Source organism: Podarcis filfolensis (genome assembly GCF_964270895.1).
Source record: "Podarcis filfolensis genome assembly, chromosome: 3".
Taxonomy (NCBI): domain Eukaryota; kingdom Metazoa; phylum Chordata; class Lepidosauria; order Squamata; family Lacertidae; genus Podarcis; species Podarcis filfolensis.
Genome location: NC_139606.1, coordinates 74,258,495 through 74,273,538, shown reverse-complemented (window position 1 = coordinate 74,273,538; position 15,044 = coordinate 74,258,495). Strand labels below are relative to the sequence as shown.

Here is a 15,044-nt window from a genome sequence, read left to right as displayed (position 1 = left end):
GCAAACGATAATAATACAATATGCATGTATCACACACGTGTGCATAAGTCCAAGGTACAACAGGGCATTCATAACTATACAAAAAGAAACTTCAAGAGCTTAATTACCTGCAGGATCTCCTGATCTAAACACAGGGGCACTTCTTGTTCGACTGATGCCGCTGAGCAATGTGAGAAGTCACAAGGAAGCCATGGAGACTGCTGCCCAGGCAGGAGATAAGACTCTATCCCACTGCAAAGTAGGGATTTGTCTGATTCCAAAGGCAACGTTTCTGCTAAAGCTATCAAACTACCATATGAACGCGAAATAGATGAAATATAGTTTGCCACGGCTAGAATCATGCTACTCCTTTTATTAGAGCCCTGGCTTTTTGCACAGTATGAAGCGAGGCATTGATTCCGAAAACGTCCCATAACCTTTTCTGGTACTATGTATGTGCCAAGGATGCAGGCAAGAAGGGGGAGATCTGTTGGATGGAGGCCCAACCTGCTGCAGAGATTCTGCCTTGAGAACATCACTGTATCTAGCCTGTGCAAGTGGAGCTCTTTGATGGAAAAATAGGGAGCGGTGTCAAAAATCAGATAGTCTGTGTCTTCTGCAAGAATCCCCATGCAGTTGTTATGCAGTGCATAAGACGCCACTTCATAGTCTGCCTCTCGCAGTGAACATATTGTCTCTTGACCAAGGGTCCTCAAGGCGGAGCGTGTAAAAGTAGCCAACCCAGATGGAATAAAGAACATTTCTCTCCCGGGCTGCTGCTTATAGGTCTTGATGAACCGAAAGATCTTGGCTATTTCTTTGCCATTATCCAATCTCCGCCTAACCCATTCACTTCGCTTTTTCGGCTCCACCAAACCATCAAAGTAAAACACAAGTTTGATACCAGCTGCTGTAAAGGTGTTTATGAAACGATCCAGTACAGAAAGATATTCGCGCCACTGGCCACCACAAACCCACGATTCTGCTGTGTACCACTTTCGAAGACAACACATGGCATCTACCACAAGGACAGGAGTAGACCCAGGATACTTGCTGCGGTGCTCTTCTGCCACTACTTTCAGGTTTACCGCTGTACATACACCTGGACAGTCATTAGTTACAAATGAATGCAAGCCTTTAACGCCCATATTGCAGCAATACGTAAAGTTCAGTTTCTTCAAGAACCTAAAGAAACGAAACACATAAACAGTAAGACAAATCATTCTGGGAACAATTTCAATAAGGAAGGCTACCGTAAGAGGGGTGCAAGAAACGCCACACAAATCCACAGAACTGTAAAAGAGATCCATCGGCAAAAGGGTTGCTCTTCCACGGCACGCAGTGGATGCAACGCATCTGGATCCCTGAGAGAAGGGACTGAAACAAACTTTCATCGATAACAATTGGGGTCCAAAGAACCATCCAACTTTTTCCACATATCCAAAGAAGGTTAAGACTTGTGTTTCCCAAATGGCATCCTTAACTTTTGAAAGTGGAAGCTTTTGAAACTGGTCGGACTTTTGAAAGCAATTTGGTGATTTGGCATGGAGGATTCGCATGGCAAAAGTAGCTCTCTGGATCTTGGCCCATGTCTTTAATTGTATCTCTGTCTCGGTTTCTTTCTCCCCATTGTACCCTTGCCACCAGCTGAAGGTAGAAAACCATCCTTCAGCTATAAGACCTAGCTTCCCACCCCACCTTTTAACATTTGACATGTAAGCTAAATCTGGTGCGCACACAGCCTTTTTCATGGGTGCAGCCAGGATTTATGTTGGGGGGCAGGCTTTATGATAGGGTGACAGAACCTCAGTTAGTTACATTCTTTTGATTTACTTGATTTGGTGGGGGGGGGGGTAGCTGCCCATGGCCTTTTTGGGTTGTACCCCATGATGGCATTAAGCAAGCAGTGCTTCCACTCACAAAAAACCGGACAACTGATTTTCACTGACACTTCCTACACACTGCGCCTTTTAAATAGTCAGATAGATGTTTAAATAAATTAAATTACATGATTAAATTCATGGGCTCACAATGAGATGATATAAGTACTGTAATTGTATAAATACCAGAGGTACAGTCTCCGATCATTCAGTTAATGCAAGGAAAGAGCTGTTTCCAAAATGCATATGGGAAATCAGAAAAGTGAAATTTGAACTAGCCATGATATAAAAAGAACCTCCCTTTAAAAATGAACTTTTATCTGCAATCCTACCCATACTTACTAAGGAATAAGCCTAACTGAGCTCAATGAGACTTACCTCTGAGCTGTGCTTTTTTTCTAAAAAGATGTTTAGGGGTACTCTCATATTCCTACTCATATTGAAATACTGCCCCTCAATGAGGCCAAACTTAGATTCACAAATATTTAGGGGTATGCGTACCCCTGCGTACCCCCAGAAAAAAAACACTGCCTCTGAGTAGTATGCTCAGGATTACAGAGTTAATAATGCAAGACTTTCTTTTCCTTTTTTACATTACTGAAAAGAAATTTCCCTTCTTTCTAACACAAACAGTGAAGAAATACACTGCAAGTTTTAATTAGGCTGGTGTCTATCTTTCGCACGACTGATTTCTCACATTTTCAATTACAAAGCACCTACGAAGTGTTATATTCAGTACATGCTACTAAAATAAGGTGATTGCGGATTGCTAATTTTCCATTTTAAAAGCTGACAGTGGGTTTACTTTCTAACTTCATGGTTCAAAAATCCCAGCCCTTCGTGTGCAATTTACAAGTTATTTTTCATTGTAACACCCGAATATATTACTAAACCAGTGCAATCTCTACTCAGAATTAAGTCCCACTGAGTTCAATGGGACTTTCTCCCAGGCAAGAAGGTATAGGATTGCAGCCCAACACAATCTAAAACTAACATGAAATTACTTTTTCAGAGATGCTACTGAATGCCCTTCCTCGGGTGCACAGATTTATCTAACAGACGCTGTAGCTTCTTTCCCAGATAAATGAACACTCCCTGACAATTCTAAGATTTGCTATAACAGGCTTAACTGAGGCCTGAAACCTTGTGCATCAAAGAGACTGGAAATTAAAAACGGGCATAATTAAACTCTTCACAGAGCCGTGTCCAATGTTTCAGCTCATCATCACTAAAATGTCTCAAATACCTACAGAAACCACTATCATATAACTCCCAGTGACCTGAAACAGTGAGGGTGTGAGTGTCCTCCTCACCTGTCTCCCTTCCCTCAACCCAAATTTTCTCACACCCTCCCCTTTTTGGAGGATCCCAGGTAGGAAATAAAAATGCAGATTGAGGGAGAAGGCAATGAGAATGTCCTATGGACGATGGAGAATTAATGGAGGCAACAGGAAGCTTACTATCCACACCAGTGCCGGATTTACGTATAAGCTAAACAAGCTCTAGCTTAGGGCCCCCTCTCTTGGGGGCCCCCAACAAAATTAATGAAAAAAAAACCTGGATGTAAATTTCCAAAACATAAGATAAAAAACAAATAAAATAAAACCTACATACAGCAACAGTGTTTTGTGTTGTGTAAGCTCCTATGTAGTAGGCCCCGCCTGCTAGCCTGCTCCCTAAAATAAGGTTACCAGACATCCCTGTTTCCTGGGGACAGTCCCCAGATTTACAAATTAGTCCCCTGACAAAATCCATCTACACTGGTACCTCTAGTTGCAGACACAATCCGTTCCAGGGTGCCGTTCGCACCCCGAAAAGTCCGCAACTAGAGCGGGGCTTCTGAGCAAGCGCGGAGCGCGATAGAGCGCTTCTGCACATGTGCGAAGCGCACAAACGCTTCTGCACACACACGTGGCGAAACCCAGAAGTATACACTTCCGGGTTTGCCGCATTCGCAAGCCGAAAAGACGCAACATGAACCTAACGCAACACGAGGTATGACTGTATTTAGTAGGAAGTTGAAAAGGGTCCCTGGATTCATTGAAAAACATTTGGTACCCTTACCCTAAAATATCACTGGTTTGCTCATTTCTATATATAGGGTGCCTACATTCTGCATGTGCAAATGGCTTTAGATACCTTTTAGGTCCATAAATTACCATATACTCAACACAAAAAACAGCGGCAATTTGTTCTTGACAAAGGACAGCTGGACATATAAAGGGCCCAGTTACCTTCAGTAGCTTAGGGCCTCATCAACCCTAAATCCGGCCCTGATCCACATTAAGCAGTTATGGATGAGCTCTTGATGCTGCTACCTGTGGAAGCAGCCTATATTATGACAAAGTGGCAGATAAGGAGGACTGGCGCTGCCAAAGACCCCACTATGAATATCCAGTCCCTAAATGGAGGTGGCACAACCTCAGAACAGAATTCCTTGTCTGAGGCTCACCAGGCCATCTGACTGTGCCCTTTTCTGGGCGCATACGACCTGCGTTGTGCCTTAAGGAGAGAAGCCACCCGCCCTCGCCCTCGCGCAGACAACGCCACTAACCCGCCTCCACGGCCTCCTCGGCTTCTTTTAGTACACCGATGCCAAGGGGCTACGGGCTGCACGCGTCTCTCGTGAAACTTCCGGCTCCCGGTGGCCTTTCTCAGAAGCCATATGCGGGGAGGAAAGACGTCGGAAATTAACGCAAAGCCTCACAAGGGGTGAGGCTCTCGGTGCTTTAAAATAACTAGACCCTTTACGAGATGGAGGTATAATATGCGCTGTGAAATAAAAGGGCGCTGGCGTTTTATTTCAGCCTCGGCGTGAGCGCTCCCCTCTTCTACGCCTCACAGAAATCCCGGAGAAAGAAGTTAATTGTGAGAAAGGTTTAGCCTACAGGATTTCAAAGTAATGTAACCTATACGCTCCCCTTTGGTTCCAGTGCAGCTCATACCCCGCCCCCAAAACAGAGAAACCAACAACAAGCGATCCAGGGTTAAAATTATATGGGGTGGGACAGGAACCCCATGCTGGCATTCAGAAATGCGGAACAGCCAGGCATTCAACAGGTACACGCTCCCTCTGCCCCCAGCCATGCAAATTTAGGGGTGGGGTAGTATTTCTGCATCTTGTGCAGCCTTGGGAAGGAACACTTTGGACTATTGCATGGGTAGACAAACTAAGGGGTCGGATCAGGCCCAATCGCCTTCTCATTCCGGCCCGCGGGCAGTCTGGGAATCAGCGTGTTTTTACATGAGTAGAATGTGTACTTTTATTTAAAATGTATCTCTGGGTTATTTGTAGGGCATAGGAATTCGTTAATATTTTGTTCAAAATATAGTTTGGCCCCCCCACAAGGTCTGTGGAACAGCGGACTGTCCCCCTGCTGAAAAAGTTTGCTGACCCCTGGACTATTGCAATGCCCTCTACGTGGGGCCACATTTGAAGGTGACTCAGAAACTACAACTAATCCAGAATGTGGCAGACTGGGAGCGGATGCCGGGACCATATAACACCAGTCCTAAAGGATCTTCACTGGCTCCCAGTACGTTTCCAAGCACAATTCAAAGTGTGGATGCTGACCTGTAATGCCCTAAATAGCTTTGGCCCACCAAAACTATTGAGCTTTTTTGGAAACAAACCGAAACTGATGAGCTTCTTGGGGGAAACCTCCACTGCTTTGCCATACACCTGGGTTTTAAATGGCATTTTCCCACGCCCTTTTTACACCCGAAAACCAGGACATGTCAGGAATTTTCCTGATGTGTGGCACGCCTAAGCAGACACTGAGGTCCAGCGCTGAGGGCCTTCTGGCGGTTCCCTCACTGCGAGATGTGAGGTTACAGGGAACCAGGCAGAGGGCCATCTCGGTAGTGGCCCCCACCCATCAGATGCATAGCTGTCAACTTTCAGATTTGAAAATAAGGGATCAGCAGCCTCACCTGTCCCAGGGACAGTCTACGGAATATCTAACAATCCGGGATAGCAGCGGGAAGCAGCGGGAAACGGCGCTGGAATAAGGGAATTTCCCACAAAAAAAGGGAAGGTTGACAGCTATGATCAGATGTCAAGGAAATAAGCAACTATCTGACTTTTAGAAGACATCTGAAGGCAGCCCTGTTTAGGGAATGTTTGATGTTTGATCATGTTTTTAATATTCTGTTGGGAGCCGCCCAGAGTGGCTGGGGCATCCTAGTCAGATGGGCAGCATATTATTATTATTATTATTATTATTATTATTATTATTATTACTACAAACCTTTCCCTGGTTCAAGCCCAACTCTGGATCTGTAATGCCAACACATTAGGCCAACACATTTCTGGCGATCCCTTGAACCCGCTGACAGGGCACAGCAACAAACACCCCACTCATGTGTATTCCAAAGTAAGCACCACAGGGCTTGACAGGGCTGGGCTTACTCCCAGGTAAGCATGTGGAGGATTACAACTACGCAGCCCGATCCTATGCATATATATACATGCAAGGAACATCTGCCACGTTCAGTTGAGCTTGTTCCCTGGAAAAGCATGTTTAACAGTCCATGTGAGCCGATTTGGTGTAGCGGTTAGACTGTTAACTAGGCATAGGACCTGGGAGAGCAGGATTCAAATCCCACCTTAGTCATGAAGCTTAGCAAGTGACTTTGGACCAGCCACTGCCTCTCGACCTAAACTACCTTGCAAGGATGCTGTGAAATGGGGGGGGGGGAGAGAGAAGCAGCATGCATGACTCATTATAGAGAATATAAGCATCACTGTATATAAATAGATGGATACTCAGAAGACTGCTGTGAGCAGACAAAGTGAGGCCCACTACGTTGGATGGGGCTTACTCCCTAAGCAATTGCAGCAACAGGAACTGACACTTCTGCCCCTATTTAAGACCATCTCTGTGGGGTTAGACCAAAGGCTCCTCTGTTCTCACAGGGCTCAACAAGATGCCCCCAGGAAGCCCCCAAACAGGACCTGAGTGCAGCAAGGACCTTCCCTCCCCACTTGGGAGTCTCATCAACCAGCATTTAGAGGCCTACAGCCTCCTCCGACAGTGGACATGGAAAATAACCGCCGTGGCTCATGGCCACTGATTTGACCAGCATTCATAGAATCATAGAAGTGTATAGTTGGAGGGGACCCTGTGGGTCATCTAGTCCAACCCCTTGCAATGGAGGAATCCAGCACCATTCCAGAAGCTGAGAAGAGGAAGGAGCCCAAATCACGATTTATGCTTCAAGTCTCGTTGATAAAACAACTCTTAATTTCTCTGCTGCCTCCCTGCCCAGCTTCCTCCTCTCACCACTAGGCCGGCTGCCTTTTTTCCTACTTAAAACACCTCGAGTTCTGTTCTGACAGGCAGCGAGGGAAGCAATTTCACCAAGGGAAATACAGAATCTCTCCCCCCCCTTCCTTCCCGAGTTAATTCTGCCAAAGCACTGGAACGGAAAAACACCTCTCTCTCTCTCTGCCCCAAAGTTTTACTACAATCCCCGTTTACTTCCTTTGCTCGGAATGCGACGGCGTCTACTGGCAGCCTGAAGTGAGCGCTGCGTGGAGCGCTTTCATTAATGAGCTATCTCTTTGCGAAAACGCCGGCGCCGCTTGGGAAAAGCGTGGAGAGAGAGAGCGCCGCGTACGCCATCCCGTCCGCAAGCCCGTTAGGATTTCTGCGGCGTCCTTTTTTTCTTATCTCTATGGTTCTTCCCGGACGGAGAAAGTGCGGGACTCGACCACGTGACCTCCCGCGGCCGGAGTCTCTTCCTCGAAGTTGGCGCCGCCCTCGCCGTGGAATAGAGGCGGAGCCGAGGAAGCCTCGAAGCGTAGAATGAATGGCAGAGCTGGAAGGGAGGGGTCCCTAGGGGTCATCTAGTCCAACCCCCTGCAATGCAGGAATCTCAGCTAGATCATAGGATCGTAGATGCAGACGAGGAGGAGAATGGCAAAGATAACTTGCGCAGGACAGGCTGGTAATACACACAACTTGCGCAACTTTGAAGCCTCCTCCTTTTGCAGTGCCGCTTATTTATCATTTGCTGCCGCAGTAACAGCACAAGGCCATCTCACGTGAGGCTTTCCGCGTGCGTATTGTTTGTTTCTCGTTTATTTCATGCAGTTGACACTGAGGGGTCTCTGCTACAACTTATACCGCCCCATAAATCTTTTTCATCTTATATATGTTTCATACCCCTCTTAATTTCTCACTGCGGGTTTTCTCTCCAATTGAAATGAAAGAGAAATGTTTATATTTCTTCCATCCTTGATTAATCCTTGATTAAAAGCAATATTGTCTACTGTTGTCATTCTTTAATACCAATTGTACCCTATAGTTAATGTTCGCAAATAATCAAGCTTCATGCTAATTTGCTTCTTTTTCTGTCAAAAGGCAAACTTTTTTATGTCTTCTTTCTGTCTGCTAATTGCTAAGGCAGCGGACGTGGGGCAATACTATTAAAACTATAGGTGTCTCCTTAAATGTTCAATGAAATTGTTTTTAAAGATTTGTTTAAATGTCCCTCCCCTTTTCATCATCATCAACAACAACAATACTACCCTATTTTTGCTTCTGCTGCTTCTTTTTTTATTGGGAATCTTTTCTGTGTGTCTCTTTCTTGGAGTTGGGCTTTAAAAAGATGGTTTCCTAGCAGCAGAATGCAGAAGGCCCATTCATATTACAATGGGCAGAGAGGAAAGAAAGAGGCTGGTTTGTTTAAACTGCTTCTGTCTTCATTCACAGCCTGATATCCATGGGCATTGTGCCGGCTACAATAGAACTAAAGGACGTATTGTGGCCGAAAACAAATCAAAACAGAAGAAGCAATGATCAGAGAAAAGAGTCATGCAACAAAATTGTCCCCAAAATCGAAGTCTTACATCTGAGATTTATGTTACCTTTTTGCTGCTTGGCCTATTGACCAGTGTTTCGAATAACCACTAGAGTTTAATAAACAAAGCCTCACATGGGAACTTTCATGATCATTTGCAAAAGGCAGAAAAGATGCAGCCAGGGTAGTGGGTTTTTTTTTTGTTCCTTTACCATTGTCCTCCTGGCCTTCAGGAGTTTTGCATGGAAGAAGGGCACCGGTGGCTTTTCTTTAGCAGTGAGTCACATATGCTAAGGTTACCCAAAAAAATTAACTGGTTTGGGGCCTAAAATATGCCCTCTTTCTCTCTCACGGACACATATATATGCACCATAAGTCTGGATGATGAGCTCCTCTCTGAAGTTCTCTGGCGATCACATGACCTACTTCAATCCGATAGGCAACAGGTGGAAGCTTGAATAACTTCACATATTTTTTTTCCGGGGGGGAGGGAAGGGGGCTCGATGGGGAGCCAATTGGAGGATTAGATCAGATGTTATTGCCAGTGGAAAAAATTAAACAGAGCAGTGCTCTGGGGAACACAGATTAATATATTTAGTGACTTTGCGTACACAAAGGCTTACCATTGTAACCACGTCTGAATGCCTGTGAATAGGATGGAACATATGCAGCCTGCCACCGCAGGTGCCCACATCTGTTATTCCCCAGGCAGATGCTCGCAGGGGGAAAGGGGGGAGCCCAGTTCAAAAGTAGGAGATCTGCCTCAACCCCAAACTCTTCTTTCACAACCACTTTCTGGAAAATACTTGCTTTAACTAAAATGCGTGGGGGGTGGGGAGAGATAAGAAGGAAGCGCTTAATAGGAAATAATATATTTGAAACAGAATAGAGCTGCACAAGAGACAGAAGCAAAAGAGACACGGCAGATAACAAACAGCAAATACGTGGCTTTTTCTAATGCTGCATTCGCTTATTTTGCAAACAGTTTCACTGGGCTCTGCAGGACCTGCTTTCAAGCAAATCTATTTAGGATTGAGGTGTTTTGAACTGCCGATTAAATCCAAGGCCTTAAAAGCTGATACAAAATTTGAATGGTGGTTAACCATAGTAATACAGTAAACATACCATATTTTTCCGTGTATAAGACCAGGGATTTTTTTACCAAAAAATTAGGTTGAAAATTGGGGCTCATCTTATACACAGGTAGTGCTGAGGGTTGTTTTCTTAATTTGGAGTCACCCAAAATAGGGGGTGTCTTATACATGGGGGCATCTTATACACTAAAAAATACGGCACTTTGGAATGCAATTGATAATTGGTGTTTCAAGTCAGATGTCTAGCTGGAAATGAGACGGAGACATTTTATTACTTAATAAAATATTCCTAGACATTTCACTTACTAAAAGATTTATGTACTGCTTTTGACATATGTACCAAAGTACTGTACATAAACTACACTGAAGTGTTTTTTGTCAGCGACAAATGTTAATATTAAATCTTTAGATGGAATTATATGGCAAACAGAGCATGTAACCCTGTCTCATTCATCCTTATTAGGGTGTCTGGGGTGTTTTACTTTATGGTGTCAGGATTCAAGCCCCAACCTGCAACCTCTTACACAGATACAGGGGTAATAGTGGCAGTTACTTTTGAAAGAGAGGAACTCTGCACATGCTTGGAGGAATATTGCAGTGTTCTACATACCAACAACAGGTCCCAGAGCCAAATTAAGGGACTTGTGCCCACATTATTTTAAAGTAAGCGTCACTGAATTCAAGTGAGGTTCACTTCCAGGTAATCAAGGATAGGAGCCAACTGCATTGTTTGTTTAGTTATTTATTTGAAATATTTAAACCTACCTAGTGACTGAAGTTCTCAAGGCTGTTTACAATGCATTCAAGATACACTGAAACAGGCAGTCAGCATATTAAGAGTCCTGGGCACTGGACTGGCTCGTGCCTTGTTTGCTTCCAGGGAAAAGGCACATGTTGGGCAAAAATATTGCTGCTTAATAGCCTGGTTCTTTCCTTGAAAGTCCTGTTGGACAAATGGCTACTTCTGAGTCAACATGCATAGAGGATGTGGCTGAAGCACATAGTTGAAATGATGGAATTGGCTACTGCAAGTTGTAGTAATGACCTGCGGGGAAAGCACTGTTCCACTCCTTTTTCCCCTCTCCTCCCTCCCAGGCATTGGGCTGGCCACTATGAGAACAGAGTGCTGGATCCTTGAACTGCTCCAGCAGGGTTCTTTTGATGTTCTTCTGTTCCACTGGTTATAATGGGACTTGCTTCTAAGCCAGTGGTTAAAATAACAGTCTTCCTTGCAGAGCATCAATTGCATCCCCCACCCCACTGTTCTGCGCCATGAAGGCCGCTGCAAAGAAACCATCTCTGTCCACCCATTAAGAGTCCTAAGCACGCAGCAGGCACTGTGTTCTCATTCCAGCCACCATGTACTGCTTTTCTGCATGGGTGTAAGGATCAGGCCCAACCTCACGTCACCACTTAACACAGCCCATGACATCACTCCATTCTCTCTAGGCAATGAATGGCTGGTCCTTTTGTTGTTCTAATCCTATTCTCTTTGCCTTATGCAAAACTGGTTAGTTTTGTTTTGCATCCAGGGTGGAAAAGGGCAGTTCCAATATTGCCTTGCTCCACAGCCACAATAGCCAGCTTCACACCGTTTAAATGTGGCACCAAAGAGGAACGGTTTAGTGGGAAACAGAAATACGTCATGACAGCAAAAGGATTTAAGTGTTTGGAAACTTGTGCAGATCCGTTTCAGAGTAAACAAGACTAAAATTATTTGTTTCTGTTGGAGGGAGTTTTGCAAAATGGTTTTTCACTTTTACTCAGACTGATCCTAAGCATCTTGGAAGAGAATTGATCCTTGTTTCAACCACTTACTTTTGGGATAGGGCCTTCTTGTGGGTACATTTTTACATGCCCATACTTAGAATATAATTTGTAATTCATATTCAATAAGGTGTCTTGAATAGTCTGCCTTTTAAAAAAAGGTAACACAAATGTAAAACCAACATGGTCTAGAATGTCTGTTCGTTGACAAACTTTTTTTCTGCCTTTTATCTCACTTTAACAATATTCACATGTGCCTGAGAGTAGCTTCAGGTGGGCTCAAAGGCGCTTTGGTGTCAAGTGTGAAAATTCCTTTGGTATTTTTGCTTGAACAGACTAAAGGCATTTTCACACATGACACCCTAAAAATTGCTTTTGAGATCCTCTCACTATTTGTGCGCATATTGTTAATGCAGGACAGAAAGCAAAAGATGGACCATTTAAATTATATGTTGCCTTGTTGAAAAAACAATCAAAAATATATCTATATATATTTATATAATATGTGTTTGTGTGTGCCTATTTGTGTGTATATCATGTAGCCACTGTTGGTTTAACATTCACATTGCAAAGATGGGAAATGCAAAAAAGGTAACTTTTGTCCTTTCGTATGACTTGCATGAAAGTACATTATTGCTTTCCAGGAATTAAACGCAGGATTGAATTTAGTAACATTTTTTTAAAATGGCTTATAAATTTCTTCCTATGTCCTTTGTTTATGTGTATTTCAAAGGGGTGGTAATCAAGACAATTGGCTGTGGATTACTTATCCTTTAATAACAGCCTCTTGTGGTTTTTCCCTTCCATAAGATGACAAGTATGTGAAAGGGGCCAAGGCTGAATATTTGACCTTCCTGATCATGAGTAGGAGAGGAGGTTAAGACAGGATGAACTGGAAGGTAACCAGTCCGCATTCTGTGACATTGAATATGCATCTTGGTTACTGCATGATAAGAAATCCAGAGTAAACGATACGGCGATACAACACCTGCCTCAAAGCCCCACCTTTTCATTGTGACAGGTCAGAGGAAGGATTATTTGTGACTACTTGGTGGTGAACAAAATGCACTCTGCACACACTAGGATTACAGTGGTACCTCAGGTTAAGTACTTAATTCGTTCCGGGGGTCCGTACTTAACCTGAAACTGTTCTTAACCTGAAGCACCACTTTAGCTAATGGGGCCTCCTGCTGCTGCTGCGCCGCCGGAGCACAATTTCTGTTCTCATCCTGAAGCAAAGTTCTTAACCTGAAGCACTATTTCTGGGTTAGCGGAGTCTGTAACCTGAAGCATATGTAACCTGAAGCGTATGTAACCCGAGGTACCACTGTACTTCCTCTCATATCAGAATACTGAGGCCTAACTTGAAGGACGGGTTCCACTAGCTAGAATCCATGCCTGTGTTCACACATGCTTATTTCTCACTGCTTTGCACGAAGTGGTGGACTGAGAGGACAGATGTTGTGTCTTGTCCCATGTCTTGTCCCAGAGCTGATGGCCTGCTTTTTGTTCTTTTAAAATGACTCCACAAACCCCCTCCACTAACTAAACTCAACCCTCCTTTCTGATGCGATAGCTTAGGATACTCAGGAGATACTTTAAGCTCAGGCGAATCCCGAAATAATAATAAAAGAAGCCACTCCCGGCCCCGCCTTCAATCTGAAATGGTACAGCTCAGAATCCTACCGCTGCCTAACGCGTGGGAGGGCGCCCATCCTGCCCTCCCGGCGCAGTTCTTCGTGACCCAATGGGCTCCGTTCACGCTTCCCCGGAGCGAAGGTTTCCTTTCCCCGCCCACGCGGGGGGGGGGGGGGAGAAGCGATGCGCGCGCATCCCGCGGGGATCCGCTCTAAACCTTTGGTCGTGTGGATGCTGTAATTCAGGGACGTCGTCCTAGACACGTGTCTCTCAATTTCTGTTGGCGACCCTGCGGGGAAATCTTACGTTGGGGAGCTATGGGCTCCCTCGTCCTCTCTCTAATCTCCTCGGCCCATCGCGGCTGCCTTTATTTGCACTAAGGCCCCGGCAGATGTTCCCTGGGCAGACATCGGCACGCGACTGACCTCAGCCCCTCGCAAGAATATTCAACCAATAATCCTTTCCAGTTCGAGGAGGGAGGCTAGGGAGAAGGGAGGCAGGGGAGAGGCAGCAAGAGGAGAGCACTGTCCCCTTGTCCCAGCAGATCTCTAGCAGCCAAAACGTCCAAGATACCAAAGGGCGAGGGGGGTTGGCGGGGGGGGGGGAGAGAGAGGCAAAGAAAGAAATAACTCGGGTATAACCAAGCGGTAGAAACTGCCCCCCTTCCCCTCGAGTGAGCGTCCCGGTCGGTCTTGGAGGCCTTTCTCTCCCCCCCCCCACACCTCATTTTCAATCAAGTCCAACCCCACATGTTGGGGCCACGATCAGATTTGCCCAGGGAAGGGGCTGGGAAGAGCAGCTGGCTGCAGCAATCTGATCGGAGAGACAAAGGAATGCCCCGTCGGTTCTGGGATCCCAGGTAAACACACACGCTTTGTGATGAAAATGAGAGGCGAGGAGAGGGCCGGAGCAGATGATTTGCGATTTGAAAAAGGAGGGGGGGGGAGAAGAGCGGAGGGGGAGGGGAGCCCCCGAGCTGCTGCTTATCTATCATCTGGCTTCTCTGTGTGCCAGCTGAGCCACGCGACTGGCCCTTTCTTATTCTAATCAGCACATGCCTTTGCAACTTTCGACAGACCTGCGGGAGAAACTTCTGAAGAATTAAGCCTCCTCTCTTTTTAAAAAAAGGAGGAGGAAAGGCATGTTCCCAACATGTATGTTTGAGCAATAGTTCGGCTGGAACTGCCAGACTCCTCTTTGGACACCCCCAAGCCCCAAACAAGCCGTCTCTGCTTTCCACCCACTTCATTTTTGTGTTGTGGTGTGTGAAAGGCTGGGGTTGCAATGGCACAAGTCTCAGGAGAGCAGGAGAGGAATCCTTTCCCACATTAATTCTCCGTGGCCTGCACATGCTAAGCAGAAGGGGGAGAGGTGGGGGGAGCAGGGAGGGGGCACTGGAGCGATGAGTAAAAACTGTTCCACGTTAGAAAAGGAAAAGAGTTTGTCTGGGCGCAAGAAATGACATTATAACTATATAAGAGTGATGTAGCTGCGCAGCTCGATCCAATGGAAGGCCCGCACTGAATGTAATGCCCCCTCCCCGTCAAAATACGTGTAGGATCGCAGCCTGAACTCTGAGCGAGATTCGCTTCCCAGTAGGAATAAGGTCGGGCTGCGCCGCGCGCCGCGCGTCTTCTTCGCATTCAAATGGTGCGCCCTCCGTTTTACCAACTGGGACACACACACAAAAACAACCCACAGCGAGAGCCGTACGAGCTTCCGGAGGGGTCGAGTCTCTTCTTCCAAATCACACCCCTGGTCCTACACAGCATTCCTGAAGTTCATTTGCTCCCGGATCAAGCAGGTGAAAAGACGCCAGAGCTGATGGTGTCCAGAATCCGTTTTAGTGACACGTCACTTTAGGTTGATCAAGAGTTCC

The 15,044-nt window shown here is 45.6% G+C and overlaps 1 protein-coding gene and 1 long non-coding RNA gene across 3 annotated transcripts in view; one reads left to right on the top strand and one right to left on the bottom strand.

Moving 5' to 3' along the window:
- FAM120B (family with sequence similarity 120 member B) overlaps window positions 1–4,477 on the bottom strand; it is a 37,191-nt gene extending 32,714 nt beyond the window's left edge. The window contains exons 1-2 of one of the 2 annotated variants that reach the window (XM_083606034.1): window positions 4,414–4,477; window positions 108–1,164 (exon numbers count right to left, since the gene is read on the bottom strand). In XM_083606034.1, the coding sequence (XP_083462160.1) occupies window positions 108–1,127 (1,020 nt within the window). In that variant the 5' untranslated portion in view covers window positions 1,128–1,164; window positions 4,414–4,477. Of the gene's footprint in view, window positions 1–107; window positions 1,165–4,093 lie in introns of both variants that reach the window. The other variant, XM_083606033.1, reaches the window with a different exon arrangement.
- A 3,321-nt stretch (window positions 4,478–7,798) lies between these two features.
- LOC310759198 lies at window positions 7,799–12,193 on the top strand. The gene is made up of 2 exons (XR_014546258.1): window positions 7,799–7,922; window positions 8,579–12,193. It is a non-coding gene; the product is annotated as an uncharacterized lncRNA (long non-coding RNA).
- The last annotated feature ends 2,851 nt before the right edge of the window (window positions 12,194–15,044 follow it).